This window comes from Epinephelus moara, chromosome 6 (assembly GCF_006386435.1).
Source record: "Epinephelus moara isolate mb chromosome 6, YSFRI_EMoa_1.0, whole genome shotgun sequence".
NCBI lineage: Eukaryota > Metazoa > Chordata > Actinopteri > Perciformes > Serranidae > Epinephelus > Epinephelus moara.
This window is the reverse complement of record NC_065511.1, coordinates 7,766,299-7,793,729: the sequence shown is the minus strand read 5'-3', so window position 1 is coordinate 7,793,729 and position 27,431 is coordinate 7,766,299. Positions and strand designations below refer to the sequence as shown.

At 39.8% G+C, this 27,431-nt stretch overlaps 1 protein-coding gene across 1 annotated transcript in view; it reads right to left on the bottom strand.

The window, feature by feature from the left end:
- The window catches only part of tsnare1 (T-SNARE Domain Containing 1), a 1,274,638-nt gene that overhangs the window by 65,427 nt on the left and 1,181,780 nt on the right, over positions 1-27,431 (bottom strand). Inside the window, exon 11 of the mRNA XM_050047737.1 lies at positions 25,869-25,951. Within this exon, the coding sequence (XP_049903694.1) occupies positions 25,869-25,951 (83 nt within the window). The remainder of the gene's footprint in view (positions 1-25,868; positions 25,952-27,431) is intronic.

The window sequence follows — 27,431 nt, the reverse complement described above, 5'->3', positions numbered from 1 at the left end:
CATATTTAAGCTGGGATATAATCAGTACGGGTTCTTCAAGATCAATATCTGATATTTTACAAATCAGGCTTCCAAAAGCTATAGCCAATATTTTAAATCACGATGTTGATGGCAAAAATAAAGTTTTAGTGAGAAATTTATACTTGTAAGAGTTTGGGATCCTCCTAAGCAGTATTTGCCTTGGTGGTACTGACCAAGCAGCAACCTCCAAGGCTGAAAAATGAAGCCAACGGGGAAGTGCCAAAAACTGCAGTTCCTCCAATGGCCACTTGAGGCTGGCTCAAAGGTGAGTTATGCATAATTAAGGGTGTGGCTGCTTTGAGTGACAGTCACACAGTTGTGAGGGGTCACACCAGTCTATACGTCAGATCCCCTCCTTGAACCTCAACAGCTCTACCTTCTTGTCCATATATGGTCACCTCTGCCTCCAAAAAACAAGATGGTGACAGCCAAAATTTCTAAACGTAAGGTTTCAAAACCATGGATGTACAAAAAAAATAGGGCCCTGTTCATCCCTAAAGTTGCTCAGTGGCACATAAAGCTAAAAAAGTTCAACTTTGTAGGTATAAAATAACGCAGATCTGCTGCATTATTGGGTTCATAGAGCAAGCACAGCAGAGACTTCACTAGCATAGCAGCTAAGGTCTGCGAGGAGAGCACCTAACTTCCGGTTAAGTCCTCCATTAACTTGAGTGCAGCTCTTCTAGACGATTGCACCTAATGGATCAAAATCTGATAGTTAAACGTGTTATTATATGGGGGTCGTGACACCTAAAAAAATGAATCCACTGATTTACAGGCATCTCTTTCCCATTTTAAGCCTATGGGAAAAGGTCTCCTTCGGTCCAACAGCATCACATGACTGACTAGGAATTTGCAGTTACACTTTCTCAAATTGGCTTCAAAGTCTGGTGCACTTCCTGGGAGCCTGTTCAAAGCATGAGTCCACAAAACAATGGTTGACATCGTAGTGGCTACATCCATTATATTTATCGCTAACTGTGGCATGAAATCATTACTGCAGCAGATCATATCATTGATAAAAGAGATAGAAAAAGTCTAAAGGCTAAAACACACCAGTGGTGAACGCCACGTGTCAAAAAAATGTGTCCCTATTATTTTCAATGTTAAACCCTACACTGGCGTAAGCAAGACGTGCTGCGGCGCTCTTGGACGCACCACTCCACGGCACTTTTCACCACTGTCCTATTTCCAGCCTCACCGCCCCCGAAATTAAATTCATTTTCCCCCCACTCGCTCTCTGAATGTACATTCCAGCTCCCATAGCAGCTCTTGTCCTTTGCTTCTATGGCAGCTTGACTCCTCTCCTCAGCATGGATGCAGAAAGAGAACTCTGCAGCTGTTGCTGTGTCATGTGTGACAATGACTGGATGGCAAGAGACACGTTGTTGAAGTTGAGAAATATCCTGAGCTAAATGACCCACAATCCCAACATTATAAAGACAATGGCCAAAAAGATATTGCCGGGCGAATCATAGCTCGGGAGATCAGCTTTTCAGGTGAGATATCAACTTTAATTAGGGGCTCTCCACACATGATTTTAAGCTAACACAGACGTGGAAGACGTACAGATCTCTCAGTAACAGTAGTTATAACTTTGTGGGGTTGTCTGTTAACAAGATGCAGTGCGACATGTCCGATGTGTGCTAGGGGCGGCACTTGACACCTCTCGCATGATGCACCGTGCTGCAGTGGTCCGAGGTGTTTTCAGGTTAACACCTACTGCAAAATAATCTAGAAAGAATGCCACATTTGCAATCGGCCCAACACTTAACAATGGAATTGTACCTCACAGAAGACCTCTGGAGACACATTCATTAGCCTTCTCTAAGTCTACAAATCACCCATGTGCCTTTCGGTATTTGTGTGAGGAGAAAATCCACTGCTCGGGACTGATTCTACAGGACACCAACTGAATCTGCCCTGCATTCACCTGTGGCACCTTGAAATACATTTTACAAGAGCACATCATCCAGTTTCCTTGGTAAATGCAACTACCAAACCCATCTTTCTGTCCATGGGGACTGTCCCCACTTTAAGCAGGATACAAAAGAAACATGTTAGCCACAACAAATGGACAAAATTCCATGCCTTCAGCAGCTTAAGGTGAAACTCATCCAGCTTGGGCACCTTGCCTCTGTGGAGCTTTTCAACTACATCAGTGACCCCTGTCAGGGAGATGGGGAAGGATTCCCTCGAGTCCTCTATTACTGCTTTATACAACCTGCCTCATACGAAGCCATTTCTTCCTGTGTTTGAACTCTAACTCTGGTTTATTTTCCCCTTGGCATTAGAGTGCGACATGGGCTGCATATTTCTGTCTAAACTCGTCCCAAACCTGACAGGCACTCTGTTTTTTATGTACAGGCCAACCTGAGCCCAACACAGTTAATGTAAGCTGAAGCACTGAGTGTGAGTTATCCTGTCATGAATTACTGTTACCATGGTTACAACTTGTTGAAATAGCCTAAATGTTGTGTTTGTGTGTTGTCACGTAAAAAAAACAAACAAACACACAAAAAAAACCAAACGCTTTGAACAAGAAGTACCCCAACACATACAAAAAGAACTTGAAGCACCTTGTCAAGTACTGTTGGCCAAACCCCACCTGAATCCAAACATCATTTGTAAATATTTGCCGAAATTGGACCCACTCTTAGGTTTCCAATGGGTCGCGTTGGGTTCAGCGTCAGGAATACCCAATCTATTTACCATCAATTTTCTAAATCTGGACAAACCAACTAGTACTGGTATTGTTGGTAGGACTGTACAGCACTTACAGTGTTGGTACCTGTTTTGAATATTAAGGACTTTGATATCATGTAATATTTTAGGGTCAGGGCATAAATTACAACACGTTCTCACTCTGACCTCATCACATATCAATATTTGGTCATGGACTTTCCACATACAACATGCAAGGTACCTTGGGTGCATTGGTTGTTGACATTCTGGGATGCCTTGTCAACTTCAGCCGTTACATGCCTTGTCTGTTTTTAAGATACACTTCTATTTTTACAGGAAATGTACGGTTTACATACAGTCTCTTTCAAAATAAATGCACTATGTCGGTACAACACAGTAAATTGAGGTTTTCTTTCCTTCTATCACAAACCCATATGGTTATGTTAGCCAACACATGCACATGGTTGGGTTTAGTGTACAAAGCACTTGGTTGGTTTTAGTAAAAAAAGAACAGGGTTTGGCTTTCCAATCTTATGAACACTGGTCAAAGTTGTTGGTTGTTGGACCCATCCACCACCCCTCCCATCCACCCTACTTGGACTTTCGCCACCTTATCTTTCATCGTTGTTCCACCGCGTTTCCGCCTGATGCCACCGGTCGCCAATAAACAGTGGCAACCAGCTACGTATCATGCCGACATGAAAGGACAGCTTTTTTCGGATGTGTAAGACCAGGTTGAAAATTACCAAAGCCCCATTCAGTGTGATACTTCTACAAAAGGCTGCCAAAGAAAAAGAAAAGGCTCTAGAATTAAACTTCAGTTTTAAGTTATTTTCTGATGGACAAGAACTCCCCATAATGACCATACCAAAATCTTCAGAAACACAGGGTGCATGCAGGCATCCTAGTTTTGAAGGATAGCATGGTCTGGTGCAGTGTTAGTTTAGTGTTAGTTCAGTGTTAGTTTCTTCTACATAGAAGTCTTGCTTTTAACAGCTTCACTTTTAAGAAATCCCACACGTCCATATGAAGGTCAGCAATGTTGGTCAAGAGCAGAAAAGAGGAGATAAAGAAAAGAAGAGCATAAATGGCTTGTTCACCTTTCCATTTTCCTGTATTTCAAAGGCCCTCTGAGACTTTTAACAACCATAAACCATTTTAAAAACATTTATTTCTCCAAGGGAGAAGGCAGAAAACTGCACGATAACCATTAAAGCTGATAGGACTGCCATACAAACCAACGATCTATCTCATCTCCGCCTCCCTTACACCGAAGACAAACTTGCTGTGTCTCTGGGAGAAAAACTACTTACCTTGTGTGACATGAGAAATATCCTCATAATACTACAATAATGCAATGCAATGATAATGGCCATAATATTATTTTCCCTTTATCGCATCTGGTCGGGAAAATTGGAAGTCCATAAAATAAATAATGTTTACAGCGGAACTGCCTCACTTGTAATCGGCTTATATGCAATTTACATAAAACTCAGAGTCCCATGCAGTCACCCTGATTATGATATTTAAGAAGAGCAGCAAATAAACACAGACTTCACGGCCAATCCTGGCATCCTGGGAGGAAGCCCTGTGACAACCATTGTCAACAATGGAACAAAAACCCTCACCAGCATCAGCATATTTGGGCATTTATTAAAAGCTGATTGGCCCTTTGTAAAAAAAAAACAAAAAAAAACATATTAGCCAGTCATGTTATCTACCTCTGACATGATGGATGTTTCTCTCTTTAGGCCCAGTTGTACAAGGGTGCAAAAGCATGCAGTGCACCCTCAGTTCAATATTTTGCACTCTCTGTTGAAATTTATACAATAAATATAAATATAGCTGCAAGCAGCAATCCTGGGGTTCAAGCCAGCATGAACCTTTAAAACTTGAAAGCTGGGTAGGATCAAGGCCTTTGACAGACAGATGCACATTTATTTACGTCCAAATCTCTACCGGGCCACGCTCTTCTTTGGAAACAGTTAAAACGTTCATGATAAAATTCTGAAAAAAATTACACACCATTCTGCTGATTTCCAGTATATTGTCAAATATTTTGGTGACATTTGGATGCACACTTAGTAAAGCAACAGCAGCAGCTTCCTGCTGCTGCAGTTATTGAGAATATCGACACCACTGCACTTTTAAATGTCTCATTTTACTTTACTCCCAGATGGCTCAGTTGACAAGACAAAAGTTATATGCACCTTGTGTCAAACTGAATTAAAATATCACCAAAGCACTTCAAGTTTCAGCTACCACCTACAAGCTGAGCATACAGGTGCAGCTAATCAGATTGATGTCAATGGGCAACCACATCACCAAAGCTGGCAAAGCACTATTTTGGAGTGTGTGGATCACCATAGACCTGTGGATGAGACTAGATCAAAGAAGTTGAGTACAGCAATTGCTAAATGGGTGGGAACTGACTACAGTACAGGCCATTTAATATCATGGAAGACTTAAGTGTAAGGGATGTTTCTTTATCTACCACCTAAAGGGACCATTTCCTTCTGTACTCCCGTCCGTGCATTGGTCACATCATGGCAGCCCTCCCAAATATGTGGGTTATAAATGAATTTCTGGCTCATGATTACTTGGAATAGGTACAAATTTTGATGCATTAAGTTTCGTGAGAATATGTACGAACAGTGCATGAGAACTGCCTGAATTTAAAAACAAAACAAAACAAAGAAAATTATACTTTTCATCAAACAGTAATTAGATAAAACACATGCATTAGTTGTATGAGCATCACTGTCATAACAGTCCTACATCACGGCAGGCGTCATGCCGAGGACTGGAGTTTGAGGGTTTGGGTGCCTTCTGACTTGTAAAGCAAACTGTTGCTGAAAATGAACGGCACACTCTATTCGATTATTACTGTTTACAGCTGTTTCGATCTTAGTGTTGATGCATAGCCTCCCAAATTAACATACAAAAAAAATCATACAAACACTAAAACATAGCATAATGTGGTTTCATTGTCACAGTTTTTTGACTAAATGATAATAAAAAATGGGCAAGTTTTTTTCACATACCCTGAGGTATAGGTTCTTCCTTAGTAGCGATTAGCTACCAGACAAGCTCACTGACAGCGATGTTATTGTTGAAAATGTAACACATTTGAGGAGATGGTAGATGGTATGTTTAAGCAATATCACACGAGAGGGAGTGATGTTGTACTGTGATATCGTCACGGCTGTTATTCGGTCGTAGGCACGATGCCGCAGGCCGACGATATCAGCACGAGCTCGAGTGTGATATTGCTTTTATACAACAGTTCAACAGTTAAATAAGCAAGGCTGATTAAGAAATGTTGAAAAATGAGGACAAAATAGATAATTTAAGCATTTTATTTGTCTTCCGCCAACAAAAATAGTTCCCTCAGGACTCCGCTGTCACCGTTGCTATGTAACGCAGACATGGTGCGCCAGGCACTTACTCTTTATACACATTTATCTGCACGTTTCCATTAATTGTGCAGCCGGTGAAATAAGTCTCTGGTGACTGCATGGTGGACTGTCGCTTCACAGGCACAGCCGACTCTGCCTTCTGATCTGACAGTATGTTGCTTTTCTCCAAGTCATTGAGCTCCGCTGATGAAACACTGACAAACCTGGATGTGTGCTCAGATGGATTCAGCTTCTCCTCTCCCTCATCTTCCTCTGATGACCATTCATAGTTCAATTCAAAACTTATTTTAGGAAATAAATCCATATTTTTGGCTGTTTGACAGTGGATGAATTAATTAGCCTACAACGCAACTGCTGACCTAACTGACACTAACCGTCAGTTTTGATTTGATTGTTGATTGCAATCAGCTGTGAGGCGGAGTGATACATACAGAGTGAAATAACCGTGATGTTGTACTCCAATATCATCACGGTTTTACTGTATCTCGGCCAATCAGATTGCCTGGCCGGAACTAACTGTTGTATAATAGCAATTGAGATGCCTACCAAGCTTAAGACGACTGCAGACCACTGTTGGAGATCAACAAACAACAAATCTGGTTGTGTTTTAGCGAGTCATTGCTGTGTTTCCTGCAACTTCTTAGGCACCAAAAGTGGATGTGTTGTAGTGACCTGCACTTTTTTTCTAGTGGGAATAATGCCAAAAAGGTGACTGTGTTTTACTGAGACATCGCTGCTTTTCCATTGGGGATTACACTCCCAACACTGGGTATTTTAAACCAAAACATTATCTTTTTCAAACCATAACCAAGTGTTTCTGTTCTTAAAACTAACCAGGTTAGCCACAGTGTTGTTGAAATGTTTCCTTTCAATGTCACATAATAACACACAAATGTAACATATCCAGGCTTTGCAGAAATGTGCAAATGCAACATTTTCTGGCTGAGTTCTTAGTTAACTGTATATCACTAGGTTGTTATGTTTGCTTAAAGTCTGACTTTCATACTGTATTACGTGCTTAGAGTATAGACTCACCTGCTCATGTCCTCTCAAGTATTGAGTGCTTATGTATATTTATATGTATGCTAAAAATGGCTGTCAACACTAGCAAACTAGTATAAGCCTAGTATAAAAGCCAGAAGGCATGCTTGTATAATGTGTTGTAATGACAAAGTATTGGTCATATTTAGGTATATCCATCAAGCTAAATGGACTAAAGACTGAAACAGAGCCCCTTCTGTGAAAGAAAGGTCCTTGTAAGACATAAAATGCTTTTGAGGAACCATTGCATTGCAATTTACCATTGTAAATAAAGTGCTGCAAGAAAGAAACAACATGCTATATTTACTTACTACAGTTAGAAACGTTTATACATCAACAAACTTCCTATATCATTTTTTAAGGGTCTGTCTCTCAGACCTGACTAACATACAGACTCTCCCTGAACAGTCATGTCAGCCCCTGCGAACTTACAATCCAACGCAACATTAGCCCTCGATATACACTGGCCATCTTGCGTACATGATCTTGGAAACAAAAGTGAGGTAAGTCACTGAAAGCTTGAAAAGACCTATCATTCCCTGTACATGTTTGAAAACAGTGTCAAAAAAATAGATAAACCTGGTTGCCTTGTCAGATTTATCTTAAGAACCTGAAACGTCTTAGTACACCTTATCTCCTCCGTAGACTTGTGCTCGCTTTCAGCAACCACAGATGTGTACACACTGCTGCGCTCGTCTTTTCAGGAGCCACTGTACGTCTACTCTGTTGTTAGTACTGTATAGAAATTTAAGGCAAGCACCAGAAATCCTACTAGAAAACCTAAATAAATCAAGAAAGTTGGCAGATTACTTTGTACACTGCTGACATTTGGTGCTGTTTAAATAAAGAATCCTGAATCAACCACACATTGTCTTTTATTTTAAAATGTAGGCTACACATATCTTGACTAAGATGGAACAATAGGACTACCACAATAGGTTACAATGAGTGTCTAACATCATTATATTTGTTTTACATAGGTTCAGTGGCTGTCACCCCAGGAGTAGCAATTAAAGCAATGTTAAGATTGAGTTCCCATGTCAGCTGGGCATAAGGTCTGTGACCAACAGTTAATTAGAAGTGTTGGTTACACAGACCACAGCCAATCATCAACACAAAGCCGTTCACTGACCTTGATGTTGCCAATTTTCAAGAGACACCCACCAGGCAAACAGCACTGATGTAATTGTGAAGGCTGGCACTGGCGGGCACTAGAGCGCATCAGTTGGCACAAACGATATGCAGTGGGCCTGGGGCTACATTCAAAGAACAGACTTCAACCACCGTAACGACTGTGATTACTTTGGCACAGGATCAGTTGGAGTGCATAACCTGGTCAAGACTGGTTAACTTGATACCAGTGAATTGGCTTCACCTAATTCACTCAGCCTGGAATTGTATTATTGCTATCGGATTTCCTGTGTTACCCTTACCAATCAGTAGCACGGACATATCCATCATTTAACACAGTGGTTCTCAGCTAGTGGGTTGTGGGTCCATTCTGAATGGACTTGAGAACGTGTCAAGTTTGTAAAAAACACACTATATTTTTAAGCACAGTAAATTTCCGGCACAAAGTTTTTATTTTGAAGTGCTGTTTCCCGCTGTAGAGTGAGTGATTAACGGACAGCTACTTAACAGAGACAGCAAACTAGCTTGATAATGTCCAAACGCAAGTATGACACACCATTTTTGGTCTAATCCCACCCACAGAAGTTCTGATTGGTCAAATATTTCTCCAACCACTGGAAATATACCACAACACTGAACCTATCTGGATCACTGAACGAACAGGAGATGCGGGCAGCGATTCAGATATCTGGAATTTGGATATATACTGGTACCAAATACCAGTTTGCCACAAGGCGAACATTATGTGAACAGCCTTATAAAAAGACTGCAGCTCGGTAAATTTGACAATATTGTAATGACCTTCCCTTCCATCCATACGCAGTACATAAAGGTTCAAATATTTAGTCCTGCTTGCCCTTTTGAATTGTTAAATCATATGGTGTGCAGTAATGGTCAAATTTCAATTTTTGGGCACATTAATGGTCAGCTATTGGCAGTTGGTAATTTCCTATTAGAACAGCAGCATCAATCAACCACCCTGAAAAAAAAAGCTTTTGCAAATTCAAATGAGGCTGTAGAGCAGTGTGGTCAAAGATATTGATTTATTTGACACATTTCACTTCTGAGTATTGGAATCTGTTTCATAACTCATTTTCTGCACTATTGATACACCTGTACCAGCCAAGCTTTCTCTCTTATTGTTCATTTTTACTGCAGTCATTTTGACTCTACTACTACCCAAGACAAAAAAGTTGTCATGTTATAGTTGTGTTATATGTACCCATGAATTAAATTTTAAATTATATGCCCTCAATGTCATTTTTCCCCCTGTGGTATATTTCAAGGTATTGTATGGGGATGTAAAGATACCAGAAACTTGCAGTTTGACAATATCAAGATAAAAAGTCCAACACAGCAACACAACAAATGATTTTGACATGGAAAATAGATATATAATCACAGAAGACATTCAGTGTTGGATAAATTGTTATGGCTTTCTTCTATGAAGTCTCCAAAGAGACAACGCAGCTCAAGGCTGAATTACAGAGCACCTGAAAGAGCAACAGGTTCTCATCCTAGGTCGTCACATATCACTGCTTTATCAATGGACTTTCACGTCTACATATTATGCACAAGATATCCCCCTGCATCTACTGTTGACGTTACGGGACACCAATGCCAAGACGATGTCAACAAAAGCAAATGGTAGGTTAGGGCAAAAATAATAACAGTGTAATACTGTGGTAGATTTTGTCACAGTCCCACGACAGTATTGAGACAATTTTTATCAGGATATCGCAAAAGCTCAGGACATTATTACATCCCTAGTATTGTAATGAAGTTAGAAATTCCAGTACGGTTACAACACTACTGTAGAGTCACACATACAACTGCCTCACTTCTGACCAACTACTACAGATCTCATTGTCTAAAGCGACAGCAAAGCCATTTATTGTGGTGTGATTCATTCATTCATTCAAGCTCATGGTGACAACATTGAAGACAGATAGACGCTTTTCTTTTACTTACAAAGGCATCTTCATTGCTGCTATTAAGGGTTAACCTTGAGCAAGAGAGGTGAACTAATCTCAGAGCAGAGTGTGGTGTGTACAATCACACTGGATTCAATGGGAGGCCTAGCTTTATAGTGCCTTTCACATTACATATGTGTGTGTGTGTGTGTGTGTGAGCGTCAAACAGAAGGAAGCACCAGCACTGTGGTGCAACCTGGCTTTATACTCTGCTGCAGCTTTAAACCCTACAGACGTTTGCTCCAAGCTTCAGGGGTTTGAGGTAGAAATTTTAAGGTTGCATTTACATTCCGAAACATATATGCAATATAGAAATACCATATGGATACTTACTTGGATGAAAACAGTGCTGTACAGCATGTGTACATCATAAAAGATGCCAAAGTCAACCTTTCACATACATTTTCTGTCTTCTACTGTAGTTTGTAGACACATCACTGCTAAATAATCATTGTTGTTGTGTTCTTTTCCCTTTGTCCTCAAATCTCTTTGCTTACACCTCATTTCTGTTCTTGCACGGCACTTTCCACAGATCACTTGTCAATCAAACAGCATGACTGCTTCTGTGATTGCTTTTTTGCTTGGGATTTCTGATTTGGGATTTACCGTTAATCAAGTTTCTGTAGGTGGCACTTTGTCAACAGTGCTCACTCTAAACACACAGTTCTTGTTCTATTCCACATTCGAAGCCTGAAACAAGGTACATGACTTTGTATAATGGAGGGTTTCAAGGTCAACCCAACATACAGTATCCACAACAAATTGGAAAGGCTTTAATAATCAAAGTATGCTGTTACTGCTTTTTCACAGCAACCAGTGAAAGACAGTGGACATTCATCAGTGTGACAATCCCATGGTATTGATATAAAGTTGCAGAATATAAGATTTTTGTTCTCTTATGGCAAAATGACAATGATATACAGTATTGATACAGTATGGGGAGTTGACAGGGTTGTTGGGTACCAACTCTAACATATGGCAATAGTACACATTCAAAGAGGGGTGGAAGTAAAATTGTATTTATACTGCTCATTGTAGCTAAGTTGTTTTTTGTGCACTTGTACTTTTTGGGGCATTTTTAAATCAGTTCTTTTGGTAATACTTTCTATGAAGACCAAGTCCACAATGTGTTATGAGAGCATTCATAGTGATTTAAAATGCATTTATGATGCTCTATGACTGCACTCATTAACACACATAATGCTTACTAACAGACTTTATCAACAGCCATAAAACATTATAGATGTGACTTATATGAATTATAACTGTCAAGTGTCTTATAGATGCTCTTGGCTGGTTATAAACTGGAGGTTGACTGATGGGGTTTATAATGCATTATGAATCCTCAACAATCCTCAACAATCAACTGTACTAAGGACTCACAGAATGCTATAAAAATCCATGCAGTATCATAAGTTATCATTGTATGTGTTAAAATTAAGTCCATATTGATGTATCTATAGCCTGTTTTAGATAGGAATCGTGCAAATTTGCAGGAAAGCCCAATCAGTCTTTTTTCAGCATTGGCAGTATAAAAACAAAATGGGGAGTGCAGTAAAATGCCACCTACCTACTTTTGTTAATACAGAATTCGCCTTTTTCTGGGCAATGGGGGGCGTGAGCAAGTAACAAAACGTGTAGCTCAGCGTGACGTAAATAGTGACGTGGGAGGGAATTCGCGGCTAGTCAGTCCTTCGGCAGTTCTCTCGTAAGTCGGCCCATTCTTCACCGTCCCCGTCACCTGCCGGTTAATGGCCTCTTCGTTTGCGAGGACAAGGAGGCTGCGCAACTCCTTGTCTCCCCAGTTGCTCATCTTTACAGTGTCTGTCAGGTTTGTGTTTCCCTCTTGCTACTAGCTGCTCGCTAATTCCTGCAATCGGCTGTTTCCTGTTTATCCACCACCAGTGGGTCGCATGTGCGGAGTCATCAACAGCTCCTCCCACAAGTCTTCAACAGCCCCTCCCGTTGCGGAAGGCCGCCTCAGCCTGTTTAAACTAAAAGGGTTCTGCCAATAAGACTACCCTAAGAGGCAGAAAATTGGGCACCTCGGATCAACTCGCCAATCTGGCTCTGTGTGTCTAAACACTCGCAGCTTGCCGGCAAAACGGCCCAACATTCGCAGAAAATCTGGCAGTGTAAAAGGGGCTTATAATAATGCATGCTTCATTGTGACGTTTCATTGTTGGTGCTAAGTGTGATGCATTTTCATGTATTTGAAATAATCTATGCTGCATTATAAGTGATTATTATCTATCATACCCTAGAATACTTTGAAAAACACTTTTAAAAGGTTCAAGTCTTACACCTTCTCACATCTAACGACTGTGTCATGAGTCAGAGAGTTTTTAGTCACAGAATAGGATTTTGCAAAGACTGGGGATCTTGCAGGGTTATTATTTGGAAGATTCTTTGCTTCTGCTAAAAGGAAAAAGAAAGTGGGCGAAAATTATTGCAGCCCTTGAAATCCCCAGTGAGTATGCTATATGCCATAGCTAGCTAGCTAGCTAACTGCCCCGTCCCAATAAAGGTTAGCCTACTTTAAGCTAACGTTAGCTACTTGCATGTTTGCTATTAGTCTACAAGTTGCACATTTCTTGCTTCACTCATACAAGTGGTTACATGATGTGATTCTGGAGCTAATAATCTTTAGTTGAAACATACAGTTAGCTCGCAGGCTAAAAGCTAACATTCCAGTAGCTAAGGTTAGCTTGCAAATAGCCTCTAGGATGGTTAGCTAGCTAGCTAGCTATAGCATACAGTGTACTTAAAGGGAATTTCGAGAGCCGAAAATAATTTTGTCCACATTTGTCCTTCTCTCCTCTATTAGTGTACAAATGGGAGGACATGTCGAAGAGGCACTTCTGTTAACTCCACAACTTTCTCCTCCTTTTCCACAGTCCAAGAGAACAGACACAGTTGCTTCCATAGATATCATATACAGTAGATACCTTGTTGACAGCTTCGGCCTGTTTCAGCAATGCGTCAAGGTCGCCGCCATCTTGGGGAGGTCACGGCCGGCTGGCTAGTACTGTTGTGTATGGAGATAAGTCTTCAACAAACTTGGCGTGCTCGCACAAAAGTCTCAAAGTGTAATTGGGTGCCAGTCCAAAAAATTACAGCACAGCAGAAAAACCTGACAGCACTCACTATTAAGTATAATTCTTTTTAATATAGTGGATTGCACAGCAGCAGTCCAACGGACGCACTTCAGCTCATAGCCGTCCTCTTTATGATATTTTTTGGGCATTTTGAAGCCTTTAATTGATAGGACAGATGAGCTTGAAGGGGGGTGAGGGAGAGAGGGAGTGACATGCAGCAAAGGGCCACAGGCTGGAGTGCGGCAACAGCCTTGTACATGGGGCGCCTGCTCTACCACTAAGCCACCGACGCCCCAGGAAATGGCCACTTTAGAAGACAGTACTTACTGACCCTCATGCTGACAAGAAGTCCAGTGTAATTTTTTAATCCACAAAACTTGTTCAGGGTACAGAATATTCTTCAGCTCTTCAAATCCCCTGTAAGTACACTGTATGCTATAGCTAACCACCGTAGAGGCTAGCTCACAAGCAGGCTAACCTTATTTGGCATGGGGATGGTAAGTTAGCTAGCTAGCTAAAGCATGTAGCATACTCACTGGGGATTTTAAAGACTGCAACAATTTCTGTCCACTTTTTTTCTCTTCTTTAAAGTTAACAATTTTGCAAACAGTGACCCTGCAAGATCCCCAGTTTTTGCAAAATCACAAAATCACATTGTGTCTAGGTGTGGGAGTGTGTCAGACTTTAGTCTTCTAAAAGTGTTTTTCAAAGTATTCTAGCGTATGATGGATATTAATCACTTACGATGCAGCATAGATTGTTTTAAATACATGAAAATGCATCACACTTTAACAACAACAATGAAACCTTATAATGAAGCATGCATTATTATAGATGCATCAATATGTACTTCACTTTACTTAACACATACAATGATAACTTATGATACTGCATGGACTGTTATACTACTCCATACTGTAAGTCCTTATTACAGTTGATTGTTGAAATGTGTATAGGCGACTGCAGGTATTCATAATGCACTTTAAGCCCCATCAGTCATCCTAGTTCATAACTAGTCAAGAGCACCCATGAGACACTTGACACTTTCATTATAAGTCACATCTATAATGTTGTATGACTGTTGATATAGTGCATCAGGGAGCATTATGTGTGTTTTACAGATATGGTCATCATAAGAAGGGTTATCATGTTTTGTGTACTTGTACCTTTTGGGGCATTTTTTAATCAGTTGCTTTACTTTTGCTCAGTATTTTTCATCCCAAGTATTGTTCATTGCTACATATCAAGTCAGCTCCGTTACAACCTAAAAAATAAAAGACCACATTAAAAGTCATGATGACTTTTGTAAGAATGAAGCAGAGAGTTACCAAATCAGCAGCTGCAGCAGAGAAGAAGCTGCTGGTGTGTCTTTAGCTGCAAGACAGCAGAGCTCCACATCCAGAGAGGTGACACTCTGGAAAACATATATGTTTTTTAAATGTACATCAACTGGCCGAGTGTCAGGGGGTGTAAAGGTGCAGTCGCAACTGGGCCGAGCCTAGCAGTTTGTCTAACAGTGCATCTATGTCATTAAGGGTTACGGTTAGCATTATTTTACCTGGGCTTGGTGAAACAAAGGTCGCATCTACCTTAATAAATCAGTGGTTTAATGCACCACCCGGCAACACACTAAGTGACCCAGTTGATTTCTGCTTTCACTGTGCAGTGGGACAGAAAGGCTTAGTGGACTGGTTATCTTTAAGGGGAACACCACCTAAATTAAGAATTTTAGTATGTTTTTCAAATGGCCTAGTAAAGTTTAATCAGTATCTCTCTCAAAGCCAGAAAACTGAGAAGTAAGTCTCAAATGTGATGTCATTGGGTTATAAAGTTAGGTATGAAGTCTGGGAGCCTGATTTTTTTGGACCCACAGAATGATTGTTTTCTTTTACCAAAATGAGCTTTATTCTACTGTAGCGTTCTCTGTTCTAAAACAGAAAAGGTACCCATATACTCAGAACATTCCCCTACTGTAGGTGCTCCTATGCCAGGTTCAGACTACACAATATCGGCCCGACGTCGTACCATATCAGCTGGGATTAAGAATGACAATGAGTGTCGTACGGGATAATCCATTGTTTAATCCCATGTGGTGTGTCATAGTAAATGACAACAGAAAGCCTAGCATGTTTGAGTTTCTTTATGTCTTCCATGACTTTTCCCGTCACAGATGTCAACTGACCAGTAGAAACAAAGAGCAATCTGCTGCTGTGGACAACTGTATGACAACAACATCCCAGCCTTTTTGATTTTTTTACTCTAAGAACGTTACCACACAGATAAAAAGGGAAAATTGATGGTGTGAAACAGCAGAGGGACTTTAGCAACCCAGTAAGTAGCCTACTGCCAGTAGCATCAAGCTAGCAAAGAATGTTTTTTCTTCATAATGGAGGATATAAAGGAATAAAATGAACAAATAGTGGCTGGGCCTTAACTTACCACACCTGCAGAGGGCACCAGCTTCATTTGAAACAGACCACATTACAAACAGGCCTTTATTTATTATTCCCTTTGTATTTTTTATTACATTTACTTTAAATCCACTCTTGTTTGCCTTGGTAAAGTTCAAACTCAGCACTTCCTGAACCCATTTAAAATTAAAAGCCCCTTATAATTTTGATTGAGATAATCTCTTCATTTTCTAAAAAAGGCTTTTATTGTGAAACATTTGAAGGAACCTCTTGTGGAGGATTCAGTGACATGCATAGTTTGCATGCAGTACTTCAGATGTTGGTCCGTTCATCTAGTGGTGCTTTTTGTGTTACTACAGTAACATTTCAGCTGGCACATGAACAGCCACAGTGACTGAAATAATAGTAATGATAATAAAAATAAGACAAGAATAATCCGATGACATCACACATGTTATGAAAGACAACCAAGGATGATTGGTCATGGACCAACGTGTAGTCTGTCGTGTCTGTTGGCCAAGTCCCAGTAAGATGTTATAACTCCACAATCACCTAATCTGACATGGTGACTGACAAAAATGTCGAGTAGTCTAAGCCCTGCATTAGTGTCACCTAGAGCATATTTTCCAATTTATTGTCAATGAAGCAGATTCAGACTTAATACCCTGTGACATCTAAAATTTAAGTTTTAGCACTCTAGTTTTTCGATTTGAGAGAGAGTTGTTCATGTTGACTAATATTTTTAGACTGTCTCAAATCATAGGAATAACATGTATGAATTCTGAAAATGGCTATAGTTCCCCTTTAAGCTCTGAGGACAAACAGGCAGAGAAGTTGAACCCAAAGCAGACTGAAGAGGACTTCACAGTGCTCAAGGCTTGCAGAGTGATGTTCGACAGGTGAGTACAACAACAAACTCACTAAGATGAATGTACCTCACTCTCCGGAGGAGAACGTCAATGTTGCTAAGCAACATAGTGTTTTGTGTGTGTGTGTGTGTGTGTGTGTGTGTGTGTGTGCGTGTGTGCGTGTGTGTGTGCTATGTGTTGCGTAAAGGCTCTCTTTTGCTGTGTGTTTATGGCTGCAGCTGCTTTGGAGTTTATTGTTTACATGTCTGCATTGGCTGCGGTGGAGATGTTTTATCCTGTGGCGTAATATTGCTTGTTGCACCCTCTGTGGTGTCTATAGCTCTTTCATTTAATATCTTAATTTAACAGGTCTGTCATATAACATCATCATCACATCCCCCTGCCCCACCATTTTACCTTTTTAACGGTTATTTCACTTCTATTTGAGTAATTTCTTTGAGTAACAACACTTTTTACTTGAGTAAAATAATTTAGTACTTTTCCATTCCTGCCAAAGGTGACAAGAGACACATGTCTCCAGAGTTAGCTGTAAACCTAAACCAACATGGTACAGCATATTGCACTGAACCAGCATAGAGCTATATAAACAAGCTCACAAGTGCACCAGCACACATTCAGTATATGGATGAAAACACACAGGTAGATTGCTGTATGAAATGATATATCCCTCAGAGAAAATGAAACACACTGTGCATAAACAGCAACACTCATCCTTCATCAACAAAGTAGTATACAAACACATCCACATTGTCATAAAATGAGATGCACTGTTGAAGCAGTGCTCAATCATGTAGTAGATACTTGTACAGGCCACCATACATGCATTCTATTACCATAGTTCTATAGGTTTTGGTTCATACTTGTTTCCCCTAAATTCACACTTCACATGGACCCATACTCTAGACCTATGAATCAAAACAATAAACCAAATCGCTTCTTCAAGGTATTTTACAGTTTTATCTAAAAACTTCTGCTGAACTTTTTATCGCGACACCTGACACTAAGTCAGCCAAATGGCAGTCTTTACAGCAATACTGTGCAGTTTTCCCTCTAACAAAGAAAAAGTTGAATTCATAGGCAATAAAACACACCCTTGCTCAATTAACCCTTTAAGCTCTGCAATGGAAATGGTCCACCAGGGCCCACATTGGTATTTTTGCCTATTGTGATGTTATTTCTTAGAGTATCTTCAAATGCTTCATATCACTAAAATCTGTACAATCTAAGCTAATAGGTTATGTCAATTAGGAGACCATAATAATCAATCAATCAATCAATTTCATTTATAAAGCCCAATATCACAAATCACAATTTGCCTCACAGGGCTTTACAGCATACGACATCCCTCTGTCCTTATGACCCTCGCAGCGGATAAGGAAAAACTCCCCAAAAAAACCCCTTTAACTAATAAAGATGTTGGTACTGTGTCATTAAAGAAATGAAAGAAATCGACAAATTTTTTCGCAAAAGAAAAATACATTGATCCAAAAGATTCTTCAATGTAGATACATAACAAAATATTTATTAACACTCCATAATCATTAGAATAATTAATTTGAACTATATATATCATTTTGTTTCTGAGGTGTGCTCATTTTAATAAGCAGAGTACAAAGGCATTGTGATGGATTCATCATTTATTTCTCTGGCGCCACCGTGCATCATTACGAGCATATAACATGATGACAGGGAGGACAAAATCCCTAGCTTTCTGCTACAAAATGAATGTTCTAGCTATTATGGTTTTTATTTTACATCAATATATAAAGGATTATGTAAACAGCAATTTCCCATGGCTATTACTGGGAAATTCCCCAGGAAATTCTGGCAAAATACTACATTTGCACAGCATGTAAGGTGAGGTAACGAGGTAACATAAGGTCATGACATTATGACAGTGAAGACAGGAGCCTTATATTTCTGCTGCAAAAAGAATAAATGTTCTAGTTATTATGGCTCTTATTTTAGATGTATTCAAACAGAATCTTGCAAACAGCACTCTGCCGCGGCTGTCCATGGATGGTCCATTTTTAAAAGGTGAAATACAATTAAGGTTTTTAAACTTTTCCATTTTTACACTATGTTTAGGCATTCACCAATCAAAAGTCAACTTTGATTTTTATAACCATTACCATGCTCCTTTCCTAATTGTAACAAAGTGGTTATTGTTGTTACTATGACAATGATGGCCCCTCCACCTTAATGAAGGAGTAATGTTAACCCAAACGGTGACTCTACCTATCTATCCTATAATATCAACCGATTTGTTAAACCTTAATAGTGATGCAAGATCAGAAAATATGTATCTAACCAACACACATAGATACTGTATGGAACAACATCAGATTACCAGCCATGACAAGGTTGCAACAACTGATGTTGTTTTCACCTTCCACAGAAGTCATTTTGAGTATTTTGCCAGGTAGTGATATGTCTGTCTGTCTGCAGACAGATTTTGTTAACATGATCGGGCACCGGAAGTAAGAGGATAGGAAGTAGGGAAGTGGCCAACACGCCATGACATGTGAATTTCCCTTCAAGGATAACTTAAGTATCTATCTATATATAGGGTTTGTCAGTCTGTCACCAACAATGTCCCACAGCCAGATAACTCCAAATTGACTAGTTGCCATAAATTTTGCTCTGGATATACGTCATGGTCCCCAGAGGATGATTTCCAATCTTTTTGGTGACCTCCTTGCCTTTACTCTGCATTTAACTGCATCATCAGGCAAAAATATCAGTGCACATCTCAGTTTAATTTAAAGAGTTCTCACCATTGCAATGTGAGAATGTGGTGCAGAAATACAGAAAATCTGCACTCAAGTTTACAGTATGACAGCTACACACAACAGGCCCAGTACACTAATCTGTCTTGCTGTGGTACATTTTCATCTGGGGAAAAAAAAAAAAAAAGTTTCCTCATAATTAATGTCAGAGAATGTTATTCCAAAAACTAACGCCTGTTGCTCCGAAGTCCTGTTTCTCATCCTGCCTGCCACTGATTGGGGTCATCTGTATATGACATATTATATATGGCCAATGTCTGATAACTTAGCAACAACACCACTCAGCTGCTCCAAACATCAAAGCCCCGATCTGATAAACAATCACCCGTCCATGAAGAAACCTTATTCAGTACCTTGTTCTTCTCAAGGCATGGAATGCTATACAATGCCGACCAGAAAAGGTTTGTTTAAGGTCCGACAGACCCAGTGGTCTGATGACATCATTCTGCATCATAATAAGCCATGTGCTGTATTGACATGTTCTGTGAACAACATACATAACATTAGCAAGTGCATATCATCTACATTAGAATCTTCATCACATTAGCTGAAGTAGAAGACAAATTGATAAAATGTTCCCTTATTTTGGCAGCAACCTAACTATGACTTGGAAGTCCTACATCAGTTGGAACAAAGGATTTAATTGGTCAAACATATATTCAAGCATGTGGAAACCAGCTAACATCGAGGTCCGTTGAATATTTTTTCCCCCACACAAATGTTCCACAGCAGTGTGCAAGCATTCATAAGATCCCACAGAATTAGTTTTCATTCATTTCAGTGCAAATTTTTCACACATATTAATTACACACATTAATTGACACACATATGCTCGCAAACCCTGTTAAACCCCGATAAATGCTTAAACGCTTAATTTCAATAAATCAGCTCCAGGACAAAGTCATATTTTTCTTTCCTCTCATGGTAAGGCCTTAAAACACTAAAATGTGTTTGTTTGTGGATTGTTCTATCCAACACTTATTGGTTATTGGGTGTACTGAACACCACAGTGGCTTGTGGGCCTTTTGACATTTAATATTGTTTTTAATCAAACTAAAAAGTTCATCTCAGCAATGTATCCATGTTTTATTAGAAGTCAAGTTTTCTCTTTCCTCATCTGCCTGCTCAGGCCAGCTGTGGCTGATGCGGTACAGCCAGAGGAGTGTCACTGACATCAACTTGGGTAACTTCAAACATTGTTATTTCCACTCCATATCCTTCAAAGAAGCATAAAGAGTCCGCAGGGACTGGGGCAAGAGTGATTGAACAGTACGCCAGCTTCCCTGCAATCTGTCAGCATTAGTCCATCCCCCCTGTCCGAGAAAAGTGATCAGTCAGAGATTTAACACTGTGATTGGGTTATTCTTTTTCATTATCCTATTTGTCAAAAGGGCAACAATTTGTATGTGTCTGCGTGTGGATGGGTCCATCATCTGTCTACCCATTCATTTACAAGCCATTTTTCCTTTTTGTCTTCTTTTCCTTCCCCTTCTTCTTCCTCAGTTCCTTTCATGATCACAATAGCCAGCGCTCTATATTATCCTCAATTAAGCTGGAGGAAAACTGTGTTACATTGATTTTTTTTTTTTTTTGAGACCCAGAAGGATGTAGTTGCTCACTGGGGGATCAATTTCAGTTCTGAAGATGGATGGACTTTTAAGTCTTAACAATGACATCAGCATGGGAGCCCCCCTCCCCCAAAATCAAATCAATAACTTAAGTTGGGTTTTTTCTACATGTGAAATGGCTACAGCTTTTGTTCACTGAAGTGCTAGAACATCTGTGTTTTATTGGTAATTATAAACCATCTTGTGCAGCAATCAACAATCAGAGTTCGTGGTCCACTGAACACAGATGAGGTGATAAAACATCATCGCAACTAGAGAAACTTGCAGCGGGGAGAGTAATCTGCCCCCTGATAATGGATTATAGATTCAATTTATTTTCAGTGTAAACTGAGTAGACAAGGCGGGGCACGAGAAGAAAATGACATCCGCTCTTAATTGACCATTGGTGGAGATGTGCAGTGGTGCATGTAGACCAGCATCAAGGAGTGTTCAAGGCTACATCAGAGCTTATACTTGCTGCAAAGTGTTCAATCTCTTCCTTTCATTTAGAAGTCTTAGGGCAGATCCAACCGCCAAACCGCCAACACCTGAGTGAACCTCAACCAGATCACGGGTCCACATATCTACTCCACTTTATTTCCAGATTGGCCCTGACTTAAAATCAATATGCCACTAAGGTCTGCATCATTTTGTCTGGAATGACAGCATCAGAGAGAGTCTGCGTCTCTGATGTGTCAGATCAAAATACAACAATGAAGGCCTTTTTTTTTTTTTTTTTAACATTTGTTCACTGTTTATGTGCATCACTGCCACTGAATAAAATGTTAAGATGTGTTTGAACAGAGAAACAACACCTGTTATGTTAAAATAAGCTTAGCAATGGGAGCTCTGTCAGCTGTGTATTATTCAAACCTACAGAATGTTGGTTTAAATTCTAGTGACAATACCAAATATGTCATGTTAAATTTTGGGGGAAAGAATGCTTTTTTTTATGTAATAATGTTAATTCTTTGCTTGTGGATTTATACCTGAAAACCTAAAATTGGAGTTATCCTGAAGCACATAAGGGTGAAGTGTCAGCTGAGTGTAATCACTGAAAGCAGATAAATTAGCAGGTGTATGCAATAAAAGCAAATGGAATTCGAATTGAAGTGTGTGCACTCTAAGTAGTGAAGTGTCACTTTCACTTTGACATGTAAGCAATGACAGCAACAGAAATGGCAATCAAATTTTTGGAACTATTTGAAATGTCCGCTGACATCCCTGTCTCCTAGAAATTACATTTATATGCAACTAATTTGAAACAGCAAATATGTTTTGAAGGGAACGTCATGCTGAGCCGAGTCGGTTTTCTATTAACGTAATGAGGAAATGTTGCTAATTAACAAACCTGGCAAGTCGCAAAAATGTTGGTACTGAATGTATCAGCAAACTGTTCATTGACAACTTATTTCAGTTGTTTTCTGCCCTAATTACCAATTACGCAATACAGTATCCATTCATAGTGACTGGTGTATAGTTTTATTATCATCTTTTTTATTAGCATTTAACCAAAATCATGATCTTTTCCTAACCCTAGCCAAAGTGCTTTCTTGCCTAAACCTGTAGGAGTCTTGACGCTGAACCTACAGTTCTGATTTCAAGGTCCTGCACTCTGTGCGCCCACCTTCTTTCCCATCCACCTCCTTGCAAAGCCTGCATGGCGCATGAATGTAATGTTTAGTTACCTGAAAGGAACGCTGTCTCTGAACCTAATCCAGGCAGCAATTATGTTTCCACAACAACATCATTAATGAGGCAGTTTAGTGAAGTACAAATGTTATGTGTAGGAGACAGGGTTCCAGTTGAAGTACACGCATTTAAAGAAGCTAAAGTGTAATCACCGAAAGCAGATAAATTAGCAGTTGTAAGCAATAAAAGCAAATGGAATTTCAATTGAAGGGTGTGCACTTTAAGCAATGAAGTGTCACTTTAGTATGTAAGCACTGGCAGCAGCAGAAATGGCAACTGAAATTTCAACAATCCAGTTCAGATATTTCCATGTCCAGTGACAGACAGGCATTGAAAGCAGTTGAGTTGTTGAAAAGTAATAAATGAGAACATTTGAAATGTCAAGTGACATGAAATATCAGTTGAAGTTGAAGCTGCTAGTTCAACTGTCAGTTCAAGAATAAGAGATGTTTCAGCTGAAGTACAGCAATGAAAGCAATCAGTGAAAGTGAAAGCAGTTAAAGAATCAATGCAGAGTACAGGCCCAAACAAAATGAAAGCGTCAGACGGGTAAATTTTGAAGTACACCTATTGTTTTGAATGGCTGAACAACCACAAAAAGCATTAAGAGGCAAGTCAAACTGCTTTGACGCCCCTACTGTGACCTTATTTCAATTTTGAAGGGTCAAATAAGGACTCAGTGACCAAAGTCAGTGAGGCTGAGAGGAGAGACAGAGGGGCAGAGGGGCAGACATGCAGTGAGAATGCTGACAACTGATGTTAGCTCTGTTAGCTTAGCTTAAGACTTCATAAACAATACAGTTGTATTTCTGCAGTTCTTAAAAACAGCTAACACTGCCAACTGCTATACTACTACAGATCTTAACCTGTGTGTTGTCGTGTCAGATACTAAAAATAAGGAAAATAAAAGCTTAGACTCTTTAGCTAACAGACACACCCCATTTTTCTATCGTTACACGTTTACTGACATCTACTGGTCATAAAATTTAACTTGCTTCATAAACCTGACAATAGCATTTGATGAACATAGAATAGAGTTTTGATTAGCTGTGCTTTATGTGACTATCACAAACTTGGAAGAAAAAAATAAAAGATAAAATTTAGATGGCTGCTCCCCAGTGGTTTTACTGGAGTTTTACTATGAACCAACTGACGAAAGTAGCAGCATACACCCAACAGTTGGCCTCCTCCTATGTAACATTATAGGATACTCAGATGAAATGTTCAGAAAATAAGTGGTGTCATCTGCAATGTAAAATAATTTTGCCTATAATAGCGACCACTTCTGAAAATACTGCTGGTTTGGTGGTGTTAGCATTTAAAATCTGATGCTTGCAAGTGTCAGTCACTCATTCAATCAGAAAGCATGACATTTCAGTTGAAGTGGAAGCTCCAAAAGTACTTAACTGTCAGCTGAAGAGTGAGAGATGCAACCAGTTGAAGTTGCAGTTAAAGAGTTAGAGATGTCAGCAAGTGAATTGTCAGTTGATGTTTAACTGCTAAAAGCAGTCGAAATGACGGCTTAAGGTAGAAGCACTGGAGACAGTTCAAATGTGAGCATTGTGAGCAACTGAAGTGTTAGTTTGTATGGAAGCTCTGACAGCAGGTAAAATGACTTGAACATACAATATTTCACACACTAGCTTTAATAAAGTGTTGGAGCAGTTTTATGAATTTAATGGACTGCAGCTATTCACCGATATATTTTAATGATGTTCTATATATGTACTTTATAACTGGTATAGAGATTGTAGCATCTGCACAGAAAAGAGTGATCAGGTTTGATGTCAAAATGGGACTGTGAAGAATCCGGACTCATCATGCTGTCTGTCTGTCTGTCTGTCTGTCTGTCTGACTGACTTTGTGTCTGTCTGTCTCCTCCTTTGTTGTTTTTCTTCCTTTCAGCTGCTCTGCCTCTGCAAAGACAGCGGCTGTCTGGATTGGCGGAGAGCTAAATTGCTCAGTGTGAGCTCGGTCACGCCTCAGCTCTCCTTGAGATAATGAAATAACAATTAATGGGAAAGCTGTTGCCATTCGCTCATTTGTTCGCTCACTAGTAGAGCAGCAGCATGGGGGGACAGACAGAAACCACTGCAGTCCTGAAAGACTCTGGAAACTGCCCAGCAATCGTTTTCATATTGAATAGCTGCTGATATGATGTTGAAAATCTGTGCATATAGAAAATGTTTAAACCGTGACTCACTGGCCAAAATGTATTCAAATAAAATAGAAGTATTTTATCAGATTCCCCAGAACTGTTTAAAAATGACTGTCTACTTTTTATTGCCACTTAATTCAATAGACAGATAGCACTGATATTCTTAATGTTAAAATCACAACAATATATTATCTATGGTTGTCAAAAGGCGTTGCAGGTAGAGAGTGAAGATGCAGCTCTGAAGCTACGTTACCCATGTAAAAAAGGTAGATCCTTTATTAACCCAGTGTCACTTAAGTCAATACATTATTTACTATAGCCAGGGGCCTACACAGCACAGAGCCACTCTGAGCTCTGGCCTACTGAGATAGTCCCTGACAGAATGGCAGAAGACACATACTGTATATTTCCTTGAAAAGAAAGAGACCCTTGGGCATCTCATAAAATGTCTCTCCAATATGTGCTGTGAAGTGGAAATTCAAGCCACCCCAAAAACCACACAGAGCAAAAAAACACATTTTCTATTTAATTTCTGGCTGCAGTTGTTGCCCATTAATACATTTTCCTCTCTAAGTCAATACACTTGTAGGAAGAAATTGCTAATTTATAACCATTATCTCAGTAGAAGTGAGAATTGCTCACGGAAATGGAATTACATATGTGGTTTTGTGTTTTCATAAGACTCCAGGCAAGTATTTTATGTTTTTTTTGTCTCTACATACAATTAATTTAACTGAAGGCAAAAGCTAGCAAAGTATGACATGAAATTACATCATCTCTGTTATTATGCTAGTGGGGGATGTGATAAAGCTGTGTAATCTAGTTAGCAAAGTCCCTGTTTGCATGGCTGATCAAGCTAAGCTTCTTGTGACTGCATTACAGTGCAAAAGCTCAGTCAAGTACACAAAATTAAAACAGATCAAAGTGAATGCAAAAGCGTGGAGCGCACTGCAATACGGAGCGGTTCACTCTACCTGGTATTGGTTGGCCTTCGCGAGCTCCTGATTGGCTGATTCCACGTTGGATGATGTAGTCTGGATGTAATCTTCGATGCTGTCTGAGGACACAAAGAGCATATTGATTGTGAATGGGTCACTTTGATTCCAACAAGGTACAACGATGTTGTCAGGTGGCACCACAGCATGTTGCCACAGCATTTGATTCCTGTGTAACCTGCACATTGTTATATTACACACTACAAAAAAGGTACAGATGTATTTGTTCATTTAATTATTTTTGATAAAATAACACAAAAATCTACTTTAATTTAATTAGTACAAAAAATCCAATTCCACAAAACATGGTCTTTTTTGTGTTGGTTCAGTGTCTTGGGTTAAGATTTGACTGAATTATTGCAGTTTAGAATAAAAGCCTTGTTTACTTTGCTTAAAAAATCCACATTCACCTTTATGGGGGGTTTCCAGTGATAGAATATTTTAAGTGTATTAAAAATGGCAGAATTGTAGCAGCAGAGGCGAAGATATCTTGCCCAAACCTACATTTTCCATAATACAGCTCGATTTTGACTTTCATAAGACACATCTTGCCCAAGCAGCAACCTTTGAGACTGAAAAATGAAGCCAACGCAAAGCACCAAAAACTGCAGTTCCTCGAATGACCACTTGAGGCTGGCTCCAGAAGCCAGTCAATCGCCTTAGATCTCCATGTTAAAATGCCCAAATTTACAGCAGAAATAAACATATTAACAGCCTGGTACAAAATAACGGTTTCAGTCTACATAGCCAATTTCCCTTTCAGTGACAAATGCACAGGGGATGAATTTTTATATAACTCACCTGTTTTAATTTTATTTAGGCTTGAAGTTACACTTAATTAAGGGCGTGACCGCTTTGAATGACATGCTGTCTGGGAGGCATCTCCAAAGTCTCTGAGTCAGATCCATCCCTTGCTCCTCCACAGCTCCACCCTCTTGTCCATATATGGTAATATTTGGCCTCAAAAAAAAAAAGATGGCAATGACCCAATTGTTGAACTTGAGACTTAAAAATGGGACTCCAATAACCAATGACTGAAGTGACGATGGCTACGTCCATTCTTTTTATACAATCTATGGTACTGACTGTATTGCTAATTGTGACAGGAAGGCCTCTAGTTTCCTGGCGCGGCACAGGGTGGCGCAGGGTGGTGAACCCTGCGCAGAGCTAGTTTCGAGCAGCGCAACCCGAGGCGCACTCAGTTTGGTAGTTTGGCAGACCGAGGTGAGATGAGAGAGAGATGAGATAGAACTTTATTAATCCCGAAGGAAATTCAGGGAGTCCGCTACGTATACATTCACTCACACAAACATTCATACAGACACAATACAAAAAAACAAGCACCATAAATAAATAAATAAGTAATAAAAACATATCTGTATAAAGATTTGTAAAGTGCAGGTAGAGATGGGTGTGGCGGCACAGCAGGGGGAGGTGTTGACAGATCCAGCTTGGCGCAGTGACAGTTTCGTGCCAAAAGGCTTCGCCGAAGGTGCGCTAAAAGCTCGCCAGCTGAAACCAGGTCTACTGTCAGTGCAGGCG